The following is a 16,936-nucleotide window of genomic DNA, read 5'->3' on the forward strand; positions in this document are numbered from 1 at the left end:
CATCTGAGATAGCAGGGGTAGCCATGCTGTAAAGACAGGACTAAAATTATCCCATGAGGCCAGGAAGGGTAGCTCAGAGGTCGAGAGAGGATCCCCACAGCTCCTGCAAATATATGATCTATCAAGCACTGGCAAGGATGTAGAAAAACTGGAATCCCTTCAGCACGACAAGTGAGCCTTTGAGATGGCGCAATCGGCTAAAAGGAGCCACCATGACTCAGCAAGTCCTCGCCCAGCTGCGCGCAAACCAGATGGAGAGCAGGTGTCCAAAGCTTCTACCCAAATCTCACAGCCACAGTATTCATAACGAGCAAGAGGCAGACAGCTCAACTGTCCACTAACCGAAGAAAGAAAAGGCAGCACGGCCATTCAGCGGGGAATTATCCCGCCTTAAAAGGAATGACGTAATGTGCCGCACATGGCACACGATAGGGATGAGCCGTGGAAACACGAGACTAAGTGAAGGAAGCCAGACATAAACGGCGTCACCACACAGGATGTCAAAGGAATCAGACAGTCCTCACGGGTCTCTGCCTAAGAGAGCATACTGGAGTGGCCAGGGGATTGGGGGAAGGAAGGACGGGGGCAAGAGGTTCAGTGGGTATTGCTTTTTGGGTGATGAGTAAGTGGTGGCATATATCTTAATCACAGCATTCTGGAGGCTGAGGCAGGAGGATCACTGAGTTAGAGGCCAGCCTGAAATATAATAAGGAAAGTGTCAAAACAAAAACAGAATTAATAAAAGTGAGCAAGTTCTGGAAGCATACAGAGGTAGTTCCACGGCAGTGAGAATTACCAAGTGTCCCACTGGGGATTTTTTTTTTCCCCTTTTTTTTCTTTTTTTGGCCATGTAGCCTTGAATGTGCTACGTTGCCGGGTACAACTTTAACCTCCTGCTTCTGCCTCCCGAGTACTAGAATTACAGATGTGTGTCACTGTGCCTGTTTTACTAGGTGCTGGGAAGGAGCCCAGGGTACTGTGCATGTGAGAGAAACACTGACAACTCCACTACATTCCCAGCCTGTTACGTTCTTCCATGTGTATTTTACAATATAGGAAATTAGTAATAAACAAGATGTTTACGCCTCACACCTGTAATCTCATCTTTCGGGGAGTAGAGGCAGAAAGATCAGGAGTTCAAGGCCATCCTCAACTATATAGCAACCTGGATGGCCGCCTGGTCTAGATGAGATCATATCTCAAAACCAGATTTATTTTTTATTACATAAAATATGATGTGAGGGCTGGGGAGATGGCCCACTCAGTAAAGTAACTCCTGAAGAAACATGAAGACTTGACCTTGGACTCCAACACCCATGTGAAAGCCCAGTGTAGCCTGGTAACTCTAGCGCTAGGGGAGTGTTGGAGCGAGCTCTAGGTTCAGGGAGAGAACTAAGGTGGGGCAGCCAGGCATGGTGGTACACACATTTAGTTCCAGCACTCAGGAGGCAGAGGCAGGCAGATCTCTGAGTTCGAGGCCAGTCTGCTGTACAGAGAGAGTTCCAAGACATAGAGAAACCCTGCCTCAAAAATAAATAAATGGAAAGAGACTTGGAGTCAAAATACCGTGAGCATTGGAGTTGGGGATTTAGCTCAGTGGTAGAGCGCTTGCCTAGGAAGCACAAGGCCCTGGGTTCGGTACCCAGCTCCGAAAAAAAGAACCAAAAAAAAAAAAAAAATACTGTGAGCACATATATGCACGTGCACCTGCACATGTATACACACTCAAATATATAACATAAAAATAAGTTTATACTACAATCTCAAAAACTGAATTTAAAACATTAAAAATAAACATCATGTGTCATATCACGTACTTCAAGGGTTGGACACAGTGGAGAAAGGAAAGAAGAAATTGGGGATCACTATGCCTCAAGAGATGCAGGCACTCACACCAAGACTGGGCCGGAGAACACGAGTTCGATCCCGAGGACTGAAGCAGTGGGAAGAACTGACTCCCGAAAGCTGTGTGTGCACATGTGTACACAATCACACACACAGAATAAACAAGTGACAAAAAAATTAGGAAGACGCCAAGTATGGTGGTGCACACTTGTAGTTCCAGCACTTCGGAGGCAAAAGGGGAGGATCTCTGTGAGTTCAAGGCCAGCCATGACGTGTATATATATTAAACCTAGTATCAAAAGTGGAAAAACTATGTACTAGAATAAAACTTTTAAAGGAAAAGACAGTAGAGCCCACAAGCCATTATGCAGCAGAAGTACTCTTGGTTCTCCTGATTTCCTAAGTGAGGAAACCGAGGGGAAGGAACGGCCAGAGTTCCAGAGAAGTAAGCTGTCTGTCCTTCCAAGTGGGAGCATCATCCAAACCTCTACCACCGTACCATGGATCAGGTATGGGAGAGAAGAGCAACCCTAGCCACCGTGAAAACAGCAAGGCCCCACCAGCGGTCTAACTCAGACTCTCTGCTGCCCCTCCTTCAGCATCACCTTGAAAAGCTGGAGGGCCTCTGCCATTCCTGTCTCTAGGCCTGCCTCTCCCTCCATCTCTGGAGTGAGATGGAGGCTACCTGGATGTCCAGGGCACATCTCACCACCACCATGTTCAGAGGCCTGGCCTGACCCCACCCCTGCCCACAGTCTCTCTACCGCAGAAAACACCTGCACAACTCACCTAGTTGCTAGCTGTCTGCAGCACTTTCTCCTGTGCCCCATAAGGAATCTGTCACGTCAACTGGTGATCTCCGGAGTAGGCTCAGATCTCAATTAGTTTTCACTGTATGCACAACTGGATGTTTTGCTAGTCCATGCTGCCTTTATAGAGACTAAAGAATCCCTCCTTTCCCATCCCCTAGCTTCTCTCCCCACTCCTTCCACGCTGCCCTGGCTTCCTGTACTTTGTGAGTGTGACTGAGCTCTTCACTTAAGACCAGAGGCTGGAGAGATAGCTCGGCAATTATTCAGTTCCCACCACGGACATATGGCTCCCAGTCGCCTAACTCCAGTTCCAGGGAATCCATGGCCCTCTTCTGACCTCACATTCAGGACATCTAAACTCCTCTCTAGAGCTTTCTGCTCACTCTGCTCCAGCTGCCTTTGGGAGAAACATAAGGTCACCCCTCCTACTGCACAAATGGACCATCCTGAGCACCTCCCACCCAGCTGTGGTCTACCCACATTCTTGTTTTTCGCCTGACAGGCAGTGTGTACTGTTTGTGTCTACTCTACTGAAAAGCAAGCTTCACGAAGATGGGGCTTGGTTTCCTTATCTGTTGTTCTGAAAATGTTCAGGATCTGGGGAGTGAAATGCTTCCACAGAGAATCTATTCCAACCTTCAACAGAATCTGAGAGTTAGGGTATATACCCCCCCCACACACCACTACCTTCTTACCTGTCTTTGTATTTGGACAACTTCTCTTCCTCCCAAGCAGTGTTTCCACCACCAAAGTTGTCCCGGATAGTTCTCTCCAGGCCCTGGAATAGGGAAGGAATTAGGAATATCTGAGTACAGAGCTGGACACATTCATCTTGGGTTTTGTTTGTTTGTTTGTTTTTTGTTTTATTGTTATTTTTTTTAAACAAGGTTTCTCTGTGTAGTCTTCTTGGCTGTCCTGGATCTTTCTCTGTAGACCAGACTGGCCTCGATTCACCTGCCTCTGTCTCCCGAGACCTGGGACTAAAGGACTGTGCCACCACACCCGGCCTAACATTCTAACATTTCATTATTTTATGTTATTGACCAGGAAACTGAACATTGTGGAGCACCTTACCCGAAGGCCATACAGTTAAAGCAAGCAACCCATATTGGGAGTAGAGACCAGGCAGATTTGCATAGAGAGCTCCCCGCTCTCCGATAATGAGCCCCTCCCTCGAGGCTATTAGTGCACCCACCTTGTTGAAGCTGTCCACCAGTGCCCGGCAGGTATGACATGGATGGGGCTCAGCTCGGGGAGCAGAATGGGGAGGAGGAGAGGGTTGGAGCCAGACAGGTCCTGGGAGGCTAAGAAACAGGCTCAAGCACCAGAACAGAAATGGGACCAGGCGCCTTAGGGGCTGTGGAGCCATCTTTTCCCAGGCTGGGTACGTGCAGATAGAGGGCAGGGGGAGGGTTCACTGGAAAAGCCAGCCTGTAAAGAGGAAAGCGAGGACTCGGTTCTGAAGTGCCTTGGGGCTCAGAGCCCCAAACCTACGTAATTACAAACGAGGATGAATTGGGGTACTGAAAGCAGAGGCGCTGGAAGGGGGGAAAAGAGCCTAATCTACAATTCCAGCAGAGAAATTATTTCTCCGTTACCGTAGGGGGAGGTGGCCGGGATCGCTGGCAAAAGAATAGGCGTCAGCCCATTGTTTTAGGGTCTCAGTGAATTATTAGGGGCCAGAATTAGAGAGAGAGGGTTAGAATCCCAAAATATTCCGAGAGAAAGGCGGATGGGCGGTCCTGGGGGAGGAGCCCGGATCCGGATATGAAGAGAAGGGGTCAAGTTCAGATCCTCTTTGGGAGACGGAGGCACGGCCTGTAACAGGACTGGGAGGATCCAAATCCTGCTAGACCTTAGAGGAGGAGAGAAAAAAAAAAAGAGTCCCCGCCCCCGCCCCGGGCGCTGTGGGCCGAGTCTTCTCAACGCCACTGCCACCGTAAAGAGTACACCCTTCTCCAACGCCGCAGTCCGGAGGGCGGGGCCTTCTCCCAGCCAATGATGGAAAGCCATGTGACATTGCGTCACCCAACACTAACCAACCAGAAGCGGCTCCGGGCTGCACCTGTCCGGGTTTTAAAGGGCCGCGGGATTAAAGGCTCTGCCAGCGGAGCATCAAACAGATATACGAGGGCTACTCTTGTTAGGAATACTGCATCGGCCTTTATTCGAGTGCAGGGCAGGGTCCCGGGTCCCATTCCTCGCAGCAGCCTGGGCTTCCGAGCTCTAAGTACAGCTGTCTAGGGCGGACAGCAGCGCCTGGGCCACTCGTTCCGCCCTGTCCGCAGGTCGCCCGGGGGACCGGGAGCTGCCTCCCTGCAGTGCATCCAGGAAGGCCGGCAGCTGCGAGGGCAGGGAGAAGAGCGGCGCGACGCGGAACGGGGCGGGTACAGTGTCTGGGTGCAGCAACCCGTCAAAGTAGACCCCGACGTAGCGACCGGTCGCCTGGCCTTGCAGGAAATCGGGCAGCACGCAGCTGAGCCAGGCGGCCAGAGCGTCATGCGGCCCGGGCTCCACCGTCTGGAGCTGCAGCCACTGCTGACACTGCGCCACGGCCGCGGGTGAGAAGAGAAGTATGACCACGCCATCCTCCTGCAGGGTCCGGCGCCGCTGCTGGTGGAACCAGGCCAGGGCTCCGTGCGAGGTCAGCTCGCGGCGGCTCCACAGGTCCACGGCAACGCGCAGTGGCATCTGGCTCAACGCGGACGCCAGAGCGCCCACCAGACGTTCGTAGTATGCTCCATCGGCCGAGTGGAGAAGCAGGGCCGGGCGGGCACGAGGGGCCGCTGGTACAGGGGTAGGGGAGCCAGTGAGGGTGAGCCCGGGACCTGCCTTCCTCCACCCAATAGAGCCCAGCGCCACCGTTTGAGGCTCTCCTTGGAAAACCAGGACTGGGAAGCACTCACCTTTCCTGCGGTCCTTTTTTAAAAGGAGGAAGAAGAAAAGCGCCGCAGCCAAGAGTAGGCAGGCCAGCCACACTAGGACCCAGCGCTTGTGGATGTCTGGGATAGACAGGGAAGAATAATGGGCTAGTTAGAAACCTTATATCTTTCAAGGAGTCTGTAGACATGAAGTGATCTGCCCCAAAATCACAAGTGTCACTGCCCAAGCACCGAAAAAGCTCGATATGCCTGTGTGACCCGCCTCAGTTCTCAGCCTGTAAATATGGATAATGGCATCAAATGCATAGATAGGGTTGCACATAAAACAGTTCACAGTGCCAGGCCTTGTAAATGTTCAGATGTCAGCTGATATTGCCCCTTAAGCCTAGGCCCTTCACTTGGTTGCCTTGCATGACTGCAATAGCCCCATCTTTCTGCCTTCAGTCCATTCACTCTATGGGGAGCCACCAAGATCTGTTTAAAATAGGTTTATTCTAGCTCTTGAGGAAGCTGGTGGTGTGGGGATATAAAATTCTACATCCCGGGGGGTTGGGGATTTAGCTCAGTGGGAGAGCTCTTGCCTAGCAAGCACAAGGCCCTGGGTTCCGCCCCCAGCCCCGAAAAAAAAAAAGAAAAGAAAAATCCTACATCCGGGTTTGTCGGGTCTCCCATCTTCTTCCGAAAAAAAAGAAAAAAAACCCTCTAACCTTAAAACACTCCCACACCTTGGGAAACTCTAGGCAGGAATGTAGCCCCTCCACAGTCTTAAAAATGCAGTTTGACTCCTTTCAACTGGTTCAGGCTTCACAGTGTGTGTAGGAGTTTTCCTCTGAACCCCTCATCCCATCTAGACCAGGTCTGGGTCTAGTTCAATGTCTGGCTCGTTCAATGTTGGCTCAGTTCTTCCATATAGCCCCTAACTATTACTGTGAGATAACACTTGCAAACATTCAATAGCTCATACTGGCTCTGTCCTTTTAGATTTCCGTTGGTGTGGGCAAGTTCTATCTAGTGAAGTGTGTTTTTGTCCCTGTCCCTCCCCGTCTCTCTGCCACCCTTGAGGGACACACATGCCATAGAGCTTGTGTGGAGGTCAGAAGACAACTCAAGAGAGCCAGTTCATGTGGGTCCCAGGGAACTCAGGTTGTCAGATTTGGTGGCAATGCCTTTGCCAGCTGAACCATGCTTCTCCCTCTCTGTGGTTTTGAATGGCTAAAGGAATGCTGCTGTGACTAATTTGAGCCTGACAAGGCATCACATAAGTTGCCTCAGCACCTGTCAGTCAGCTGCTGGCACACAGGAAGAGCAGTTCCCCTCGTACTCACACTTATCCATGGGGCAGGCCCACAGTGATCCCAGGTCTTCATCATTCCACAGCTGTAAGACACAATCACAGGCCCCTGCTTGGTGTTCAACAGCTAATAATTTCTGCCCAGCTTATTCAAAGTCCTAGCCTCAGCTACCCACATCTCTGTGTCCAGAGCAGGCTCCTGCAAATACCTCTGCTTTTGCTCAACCTGCCCAAGCTGACCTCTATGCCAAATGGGACCTTGGAAGATTTCTTCCTTGAAGCTCTTTCTAGAACCCAACACTGACTGGAGGGTGTGTATCGTTTAATTGGGCTCTAGCCAGATCGAGCACCTGAGAGATAGGACTGATACACTCCTACCTGCAACCTACCCAGGACTAGACAGAGAGCAAGCAGACACATGTAGGCACGAGGGCAAGTTCTGTCACCAACTCACCTGCATGCACTGGTGTGTCCTGAAGTCTTGAAGCAACTGCTCTCCAAGGCGAGCAGCTCTCTGCCAAGTCAAGGGAGGGGGAGGGGCTGTCACCTGGGCAGCATGTAAGGTGCCACAGTAGAGCAGGACTGTTTGTTGAGAGGAGCTAAGAGACTTACAAAGACACTGAGAAGGGATGCGGGGGTGTGTGCATTCAAGCAAATACACACACACACACACACACACACACACACACACACGCACGCACACGCACGCACGCACGCACGCAGAGCCCTGGCAAAGAGAATGACAGAACAAGGTAAGGTGGGATATAGTGACTGAGAATGGAAGTAAGAATATGAGGCCACACTTGAGATAAGGCTGGAAGCATCTGGAGAATCAAGGGGTCCTCACCGTGGAGGCAATACTGGGCAGTGGTGTACAGCCACTGGGTTCCAAGGCACAGACTGATGTGTCGTTTAGGTCGGTTTTCATCTCCACTAACAGCATATCATCCTTGAAGGGCCCTAAGGAGTCTGGGAGGAGAGAGAGGCCACTCCAGTAAGAACCACTTGGGAGTTGCCACGTGCCTTCCTCCCATTCCCTGACTTTACCCCCAGGAGCCAGTTCCTCCATGGTTTATCCCATTGCAGTGGCCCTGTCCCAGCCACCCTCCAGCCCCACTCACCAGCCCACAAGCACTCTTGGAGCTGAACCTTCTCCCAGCTGCTCACCTGCTTAGAAGGAGCCAGAGTTAGGAGCACTAGGAAAAGCAAGAGCCAGGGCCAGGAAGTCCAATAGGGAGGGTGCAGGCAAGAGGAAGCCCATCAGGCCGGCTCTGCACTCTGGACCTGAGGTTAGGCAGAGCCGAGTTCAGGCTGTAGGATTAAGAGTCACCCATCTCCGAGACCAGGCTTTGGTAGGGCGCCTGTGCTAACGGAACTCACAACCTTCAGCTCTGTCTTAAGCACTCAAAACATGTTTCCTCCACATCTGACACCTCGAAGAGGAGCCTGTCACCCTCGCCCAGTCACCCACTGAAAATCACTCCGTCCCTTCACTTCTTACCATAGCACGTGAATTCACCTTAACATGCTTCCTTAAGCACACTGTTCACCTTCCTCCGTGAGAAATAGGTGCTGTGAGGCTAGGGACATTTGCTGGCTTTGATCTATCTCAAAGTGGCTGGCACATGGTAGATATTCAATATTTGTTTTGATACAGCATCATGCTATAGCCTGGTACTCACTGCATAGGTCAGGCCAGGTGGCCTCAAACTCAGGGGAGCCCACATGCCCTCCTGCCTCAGCTTCCCAAGTGCTGGGAATACAGGCATGAGGCTCCGTGCCCAGCTAAATCTTGAATGGTCGCTTTTGTTTTTTAATTTAAGAACATTTTAATTTTTATTATTAATGTGTCTGTGTATGATGAGTGTGTTTGGGTGTACAGTTCCCAAGAATACATGTGGAGGCTGTAGCTCCCCAAGGAGATTCGGCACAGGGTCCCACCCTTAGCCCAATGCTTTCTCATTGCCATTCTGACCTGGACACAGAGGTTGGGGTGTTCTCTCACCGATGGGAACTCAAATGGCCTCTGTGGAAAGCAGGGAAAACGAGTGAGGTCATGAAGGGAGACTCTGGGGTTCCACATGCTCTCTCCAACCTTTGACCTCACTTACATTCATAGTGACATTCTTCTGGGGCATTGGTGGCACAAGGGGCTGGCAGGGACTCTGGTCTGGTGCCTGCCAGCACAGTGCCACCTCGGTCAGTAGAGAGCAAGGCGTGTCTAGCAGCCAGCTCCCTGAGGACTGCACCCGCAGCCTGGCCATGTGCCAAAGGTTCCTGTGTGCACGGGGATCTGCAGCAGAGGGCCAGGGTCACTAATCATCCACCTTCCCATCCTCCCTGCCTTAGGAGATTCGCTCACCTTTCTTGAAGGGGCAGAAGCTGGTCCTAACAGAGTCTGGCTCCTGGGCCCATAACTGGGAAACAAAAAGGGGGGGGGGCTGTACTCAGTCAACTGGACTGGGCCGACCATCCATGCGCATGTCAGACCCTCTGCTGAGTACTAGGGCATGCTCAGTGAGGGAGGTTTCATCAGCACTCCCTAGGCTTCTCCCTGAAAACTCTGCAATATATCTCTTCTCTCAACTTTTGGGAGGTTGTTTGGTTGTTTTTGTTTTGTTTGTTTTTGGGACAGAGCCCCACTATATAGCCCTGTCTGGTTAGAACTCACAGAGATGCACCTTCCTCTGCCTCCTGAGTGCTGGGATTAAAAGCATGCGCTGTGACACCTGGCTTTTCGCTCAACTTTTAATGAGTGCCTACTATGTGCGTTAGCAGTATGGGATACACAAGGAGTCTTAGACTGTTAATTTTGATTCATTTCACAAACATTTTGTGTATATCTATGTATCAAATACTGTGCTGGATTTTTTTAAGAGCACCTACTATGTGCTTAGACCTATGTGATGAGAGAATATATTAATTTATTCATCAACTGCTGGAGAGTGGTGGGCATGATACAGAGAGTTAAGTCACAGCAAACACTTCCTGGACATGTGCAATGTGTCTCACCACTGGGGATTTGCTCATTCATCTATGCGCACCCACTGTATACCAGGCTCTGTGCAGGGCTCTGGCTGAGCACCACTGTATACCAGGCTCTGTGCAGGGCTCTGGCTGAGCACCACTGTATACCAGGCTCTGTGCAGGGCTCTGGCAAAGTTACTGCATTTGAATGAGATATGCTTTGCTTTCCTTCAAAGAAGTCACAGGCTCAGTAAGAAGGAAATACATAAATGTTGGTCAGTTACCCACCTCCAAGATTTCCCGGAGCATCTTATGTACAGGAAAAGAAATAGACAGAAGCCAAATGTTAGAGGCAGTGGCATGTGGAAAAGAAAAGCCAGAAAGACGAGGGGAACTCAGAACAAGGAAAGGCCCGGAAACTGGAGAAGCTTTGGTAAAGAAGCTTTGGTAAAGAGGTGATGTGAGCTAGGAAGACTTGGTTATGCGGAAGAGGTGGTGGGAACAGGCTGAGCAAAGGCAGGTCTTGGTGAGCAGCTCCTCTGGATGTAACAAGCTTCTCATAAAGGAGAATTTAGGAGAAAGTCTACCGGGAGAGCTTCATTGGGGGAAGACAGGAAGGCTCCGGGAAGGGAGGAGGTGGAGGTCACTGACCGCCTAAAGGAGGGTTTAGAGAGGCCAAAAGGACTGACGATAGAAGAGAAAGAGTGGCTCTGATGCCAGAGGCCAAGCAGACGAGACTCAGTGACTAAAGTGCAATCAGAGGGAGCAGCTGCTGTCCACATATTTAAATCTAGATGTGGCACCCATCTTCACAATAGCCCTAAAACGGGACAGTTTATCCGTATTACAGATAAGCAGCAGGCTCAGAGAGTAATGTCTTGTCTAAGGTCACACAACTAGTGAATGGCAAGTAGGATTGAAGCTCCTTTAAGTATACAGCATGTGTCCTACCCTTCCCAGGAACACAAAAGAGGGAATACAGGAGCAGGGGAAGGCGTCAAGGAAGAGGTGACATGTGGGTGGGCCATTAGCCATAGGGTACAGTCTTGTGGATGGAGATCCAGGAGTCTCCTGGACATAACAAGCAGAAGGCGCAGGACAGCAAGAGCAACGAGACAGTCACCCAAACGGGCCATGCTCTCTACCTCAGAGTATGGAGGACAGTGGCCCCAGAAGATTGGAGGCCATCCCTCAGTGCCTCCCCAGCCCATCTCCCATGTGCAGTTGAATTCTGCTCCTACCTGAATGCAGAGGCAGGGAACCAGGTCAGTGTGGTTTAAAGTAATGTTCTGAGGTCCAGTCTGTGGGATGAGCAGACAGATGTGATTTAAGAGAAGCTGAGGAAGAGGAAGTGCAGAGATCCAAAGTCCAAGGAGCCGGGCAGACAGACCCTCCCCCTGCCAAGGTCCTCTGCTTTGGGTGTGTCCCCTTTGACAGTCTGACTACATTCTTAGTATGGGCATCAGCACAGGGTGAACATGGACCTGGAGGAGAAGCCTCACCAGGTTTTTGTACAGCAAGGATTTGAGAGGACCCTGGGCCTGATCCCAGTACAGTAAGAAGCCAAATGTCTGCTCCTTAGAGACGTCCAGTATCAGAAGAATATTGTCACCATCTGTAGACACATTGAGCCAGGGTAGGGCTAGTGGAAAAAGCAGAGAGAGAGGGGGAAGGTCAGACACCCTTCATCTCCTCCTCTGCACAGCCAAGCCTGAGTCACACTCACCAACTGCCCCAGTGGAGATTCCATCAAACCCTCAGACCATAGGAAGCCCTTGGAGAACAGACTAGATCCCCATCTCAGATTGGGCTTTGTCCCCAGCCACAAGCCAAGTCCATAGAGGTTCCAGCTTACATCTTGGGACAGCTTCTCTTCCTCTGCAGCCAGTAGAATTCTGCTGCCTCCTTAATACAAATCACTTTCCCTAGACTCCCCTTCCCACACAGTAATCACAGTATAAGCTCGTCCTTACAACAGCTTGCAAGACCTTAACCAGGCTAGCTCCTGAGACCTCTCAAACTCAATCTGTCAGTATCTCTGTCTTGAATACTTTGCTGCAAACACACCGGCTACCTTCCTTAAGCACATTTGGCCTTGCTCCTGCCCCAGGGCCTTTGCACAGGCTGTTCTCTTCCTATGGAACTCTGTCTCTCAAATGCAGGGCTCCTCCTTCATATCTTTCATTTTGGTGAGACCATCTCACTTCTAGAACTCCCAACCTGCCCATCCCTCTTTCTCGAACTTTCTCCATAACTCGGCACCATCTAATATACTGTATATTTTACATCCCCAGAGGTTTACTGGATCAACCCTTTTCTAATCCAAACCCCCATTTCCATAAAGATGGGAAGTTTTGACAGGGTTGCTTATCAATTTACTTCTAGTCTATAACTGTGTCTGGTACAGAGTAGTTGGTCAGTCTTTGTTGAATAAGGAAGGCAATCACCACGGAGTGACAAGATGAGATGCCTGGTGTGTGTTTGTTTCCAAAGCTCTGGTGTCTAGTGATCTGTATGGAGTGCCAGAGAAGAAGGCCAAAAGGAAAATGGAGTTGAAGAGAAGAAGGGAGAGCATTTACTAGTTTAAAACCTGCATGGTTTATGCTTTCACCTTGTGGTAGCTGTAAGCACAGCTGAGCCAGATGTAGTAAAGCACATCTGCTTGGGAAGCTGAGGCGAGAAGACTGCAAGTTCAAGCCCAGCATGGACAACATAGCAAGAGCCTGTCAAAACCGAAAGAGCAAAACAAGACAAAAACAACCTAACTACACCATCACGTCACTGAACAAGACATTAAAACCAGCGCTGTTTGCTGGACACGATGGCACACATTCAATTTCAGCCCTTGGAAGGCAGAGGCAGGTGGGTCCGTGTGAGTCTGTGACCAAGCTGGTCTTTATAGCGCCTATTTCAGATTTAGTAACATTTCCACTCTGGTCTATTGGGAAAGGCCAGAATCTTAACAGTGCTTTGGGCCACTAGATTTTCCTGGTACGGATGAACACTTGTTATAAGGAAATTCATCTTTGTTTCCAATGCCTGGCACAGATGAAGAAATTCCTGCAGTTCATGTGGAACGAGTGTATGAATGAACGGTAGAACACGTTCTGTGACTTTTGGAACCTGGCATCCCTCAGCCTATGTCAACCCCAAGCATCCAATTGTGTAAACTCCAGATCCGGCTCCTCCCTCCACCCAGCCCACTGTCCCTAGCCCCTACCCCAGCAGCTCTGGATGCTGTCCTGGACTTCGAGACCCCTGCAGTCTGGGGAGAGATCACAGAAAAACCTCCAGTGGGGATGGGGACCAAGGAAAGAAGGGAAGCAATCCAACCCATGGGGAGATGCTGAGAGGGGTTACCTACCCCGAAAGACCACCCATGCTTACACAGAGCACAGAGTACCTATCCCAGGGCCTAGAAGCACAAGAAACTGACAAAGGAGGGTGTCCGCTCAGATGCCTGCCTGAAAATGATGGGACCAGAAAGATGGGGAGTGGCCAAAGGGACCGTAGATCAGGAAAACAGGTCTTTGGGGTGACTTACCAGGCAACTGCTGCGTGACGTTGAGTTCTTTCTGGTACCTGGGTTTCGTGTAGGACCAGATTCGTACCTCAGCCCCAAGACCAGCCTCAAAACAGTCAAATACTGCAGAACCCTATGAGGAGAGGGTGGCGGATGGCTGGAGGTGGAGGGCTCAGAATCCAGGCCAAGATCTTAGGCTCATGTGAGTAGAACACTGCTTACCTATTGGTCCCATGTCCAGCCAATGACTGCATTTAGGCTGTCTAGCTTGAAATCTATCGCTATAGTTTCCTTCCTTTGAACAAGTCCCCAGTTCTAAAGCGAGTATCACCTATAGCTGTCTTGGCAGGCCTGGGATTAACCAGGCTGTCTGAGTTGCTGCCTACACCTGCTGTCACAGACCACTTGACCAGAGGGAAGCTGATCAGATACTCCAAGGCAAGCATGGAGCATCCCCACAGGCACAGTTCAGTGGTCTTCATGGCTGCTTTGTGAAGTAAACTAGGCAGATTAAAAAGAATTGTGTGCGTGTGTGTGCATGTGTGTGTGTGTGTGTGTGTGTGTGTGTGCACGCGCAGTGCTCTTTTTTGGCTGAGAATCAAACCCAAGGCCTTGAGCATGTTAGGCAAGAACTCTACCACTGAGCTACACTCCCAGATCTTTGTTCTTATTTTACAGTCAGCAAAAGTTTCACAGGACGTTTCATGAAGGAAGTTATAAATCGCTAATAAGCATATAAGCATGTGTGATGGTTTGTACATGCCCTGCCCACAGAGTGGCACTATTAGAGGGAGTGGCCCTGTTGGAATAGGTGTGGCCTTGTTGGAGTAGGTGTGTCATTGTAGGTGTGGGCCTTACTACCCTTGACCTAGCTGCCAGGACGTGAGTTTTCTCATAGCAGCCTTCAGAAGATATAGAACTCTCAGCTTTCCTGCACCATGCCTGCCTGGATGCTGCCATGCTCCTGCCTTGACGATACTGGACCTGTAAGCCAGCCCCAATGAAATGTGGTCCTTATAAGACCTGCCTTGGTCATGGCGTCTGGTCACAGCACTAAAACCCTAACTAAGACAGCATGTAAAAGGTGTCTGTCTGTCACCAGGGGTATACAAATCAAAGCTGTAAGAAACACCAAATATAGTGAGTGCCATAGGCCTGCAGTGTTAGCATTCAGGAGGGGAGGGTGAGGCGGGACCACCTAGCAAGATTACCCAGAATACCCAGCAAGATTCTGCCTAATAAAAACAATTAGCTCGGCAGTGAACTTGTGACTTAGCATATACAAAACCTTTGGTTCCAACCCCAGCCTGTCCCTCCCCCACACTCATACAGGCAAACCAGCAACACGAACACTAGCCCTGAGCTGCCGAGATGTTCAGTAGGCAAAGTGCTTGCCACCAAGCCTGACAGCCTGAGTTCAATCACCAGGACCCTTATAGTAAAAAGGAGAAAACTGACTCTGTAACTTGTCCTTTGCCTTCCATATGAAGCCCCTAATTCATGCACATGCGTGCGCGTGCGAGCACGCACACGCACACACACACACACACACACACACATGCACACGCGTGCAAACTAAATAAATAAATAAATATAATTTAGAAATATAAATACCACCACCGCCACATGTATGCACACACAAATCCCCAGTTATAAAACATGACATAGATATCAGAACGGCTAAAATTTAAAATTTTAAATGCCAAAGCGAGAGTATGAAATAAAATTGCCCCAGAAAACTGCTTAGTGACTTCTCACCAAATCACACCTGAGTCAGGAGTGTCCTTACCCTCATTTTACAGACAGAAAAAACCCACCACAAGAAGCCGAGAGGGCTCACTGCTCTGATCAGACCCAAGACTTAAAGAATCAATGCACCGGGTTGTTTTGGGAATCTGGGATTCTGGAGGTGGCTCTTCTCGTCAGGAGGAGCACTTCACATACCACGGACTGACCAGGCTGCACCAGGTCAGCAGGCACCTGGACCTCCAGCAGGGCACAGCGAGCAATGGGGTAGGCCTGAAAGGAGAGCACCACCTGGGCCTGGAGAGAGGCTGTGAGCAACAAGCAGGGGTCAGCCAGGCATGGGCCATGGGAAAGACCCTGACTAGAAGCAGTAGCTAGGCCAGCTGGCTCCTTACCGTTCCTAGGCCCCTGGAGTTCTGAATCAGACTTTCCAGCTTCTTCGGGTTCTTCCCAGTGCCCTGAAGAAGCAGAGAAACAAGCAAAGCCCAGGTCAGGCACCTGCTCTGGGCTGATGCAGGCTTAGATTCCCTTGCAGAGATACCATGGCTGATAAACAGAGGCCTGGGGAGAGCAGGCTGTCCTGGGGGTACCTGGAGCAGTGTCTTAAACACTGCAGATGCCCAGAGTCTGCAATCCTCATGCCTTCCCCAGGCAGGCTCATGTGTGCACTCGGAGTCACGGGCTTCCTCACTCACCATGCACAGCCAAGTGTACAACCACACGGACACAGAGGGCGCAATCTGTCTCTTGTGGACACCTGAGTACCAGCTCCGTCTGCAGGCGGGTAGGCACTAGCACAGGGCCTGGGGCAGACTCGATGCTTCCAGGCAGGCAGAGCACGTCACCATCTGGGTGTGAAGGGTGGGGTGGGAGCTGAAGTTGGTTTGGTTTCTGAGAACTACAGAGGGCAGGGGAGCTCAGCCTTGCAGGCTGAGAGCAAACAGTCACTTCCCTTCAGTTCGCTTGGAAGTCACTCTTTTAAAGTAGCAACACTTACCCCAGAGGTGGCAGGAGAGGCCCTGGGAAGAAAGGAAAAGGCGGTTTACACCCTTAAAACTAAGCACCTTTCCTTGCTTGACAGCCCTTATCCTCTGTCTGACTTCTGGGGCTCCCTATCCTAAGCTCTTCCCAGAGGACAAAACTAATTCTTGTTCCCTTTCCTTCTTCTCTTCCCCCATCAGCACCAGACAGACCAGACAGGGCAGTTCTGACAGAGGGCAGTGACAGGAGGCAGACTAGGGCTGTGAAGAGGCACAGACTGAACTCCGAGCCTTTCCCAGCCTCCCAAAGTCCCAGACTTACTAGAGAGCAGTGTGCAGTGTCCTGAGGCTCCATGAGTCTCTCCAGAGAAACGACCACGGGGCTTCGGCCCAGTGCCAAGGACAGCAGGAACCAGGGCACAGGCATCTTCCAGGTGCCAGACAGCACCCAGGCCTGAGGCCCCGTTCTGCCCCCCCCCCAAGGGGGGGCAGACCCCTCTCCCCTGCTGCCAATCAATCACGTGTCCCAGGGAGAGAGCAAGGGCTAGAATTCCTCTCAAGCCATGCTGTCCCACTCCTGTGAGCCTGGACTCCCGGCCCAGTTTCAGCTGGAGTGCTTTCGATTTGGCTCCCAGCAGGCAGTGGCTGTTCCCGCCCCGCCCTGTCCCGTCCCTCCCACCAACTCCAGGCTTAGGAGCCAGCAGATTTGGACCTGGGTGGTGGCCTCTCCTCCTCCTCCTCCTCTTTGGCTGGCACCTGGCTGGGAGGGGCCCTGGGAAGGCAGCACAGTTGGAGCACCATTGAGTAAAGGAACTCTTACCCTGGATCTCACGGAAAGCAAAGGTTCTGATCCATCTGATCAGGAAGACCCCAGGCTTATGGTATCCTGG

The 16,936-nt window shown here is 50.9% G+C and overlaps 2 protein-coding genes across 5 annotated transcripts in view; both read right to left on the reverse strand.

The window, feature by feature from the left end:
• The window catches only part of Creld1 (cysteine rich with EGF like domains 1), a 10,531-nt gene extending 5,835 nt beyond the window's left edge, over nt 1-4,696 (reverse strand). Inside the window, exons 1-3 of one of the 3 annotated variants that reach the window (XM_032905923.1) lie at nt 4,256-4,526; nt 3,853-4,088; nt 3,353-3,435 (exon numbers count right to left, since the gene is read on the reverse strand). In XM_032905923.1, coding sequence (XP_032761814.1) covers nt 3,353-3,435; nt 3,853-4,026 — 257 coding nt within the window. In that variant the 5' untranslated portion in view covers nt 4,027-4,088; nt 4,256-4,526. Of the gene's footprint in view, nt 1-3,352; nt 3,436-3,852 lie in introns of those variants that run through there. The other 2 variants (XM_032905922.1, XM_032905924.1) reach the window with 2 other exon arrangements.
• Nucleotides 4,697-4,800: 104 nt separating this feature from the next.
• On the reverse strand, nt 4,801-16,703 carry Il17rc (interleukin 17 receptor C). Of its 2 annotated transcripts, XM_032905925.1 has the most exons (18): nt 16,369-16,702; nt 16,064-16,085; nt 15,762-15,914; nt 15,462-15,524; nt 15,265-15,374; nt 13,342-13,453; nt 13,018-13,062; nt 11,300-11,439; nt 11,039-11,098; nt 9,193-9,247; nt 8,942-9,123; nt 8,806-8,856; nt 7,952-7,997; nt 7,678-7,799; nt 7,285-7,344; nt 6,865-6,916; nt 5,564-5,659; nt 4,801-5,443 (listed from the first exon to the last, which is right to left on the reverse strand). In XM_032905925.1, the coding sequence occupies exons 1-18, from the start codon at nt 16,471-16,473 to the stop codon at nt 4,884-4,886; spliced, it is 2,034 nt and encodes a 677-aa protein (XP_032761816.1). In that variant the 5' UTR covers nt 16,474-16,702; the 3' UTR covers nt 4,801-4,883. The 2 variants fall into 2 exon arrangements, with proteins under 2 accessions (XP_032761816.1, XP_032761817.1); XM_032905926.1 differs by lacking the exon at nt 13,018-13,062 and having other exon boundaries at nt 16,369-16,703.
• Between the last annotated feature and the right edge of the window lie 233 nt (nt 16,704-16,936).

This window comes from Rattus rattus, chromosome 6 (genome assembly GCF_011064425.1).
Source record: "Rattus rattus isolate New Zealand chromosome 6, Rrattus_CSIRO_v1, whole genome shotgun sequence".
Taxonomy (NCBI): Eukaryota; Metazoa; Chordata; class Mammalia; order Rodentia; family Muridae; genus Rattus; species Rattus rattus.

Coding starts and splice junctions, on each gene's coding strand:
- Il17rc (XM_032905925.1), bottom strand. CDS start 16,473: ATGCCTGTGCCCTGGTTCCTGCTGTCCTTGGCACTGGGCCGAAGCCCC. Junction 11,440..13,017: donor CAGCATCCAGAGCTGCTGGG/GTAGGGGCTAGG, acceptor TTTTTCCACTAG/CCCTACCCTGGCTCAATGTG. Junction 5,444..5,563: donor AAAAAAGGACCGCAGGAAAG/GTGAGTGCTTCC, acceptor CCCCTGTACCAG/CGGCCCCTCGTGCCCGCCCG.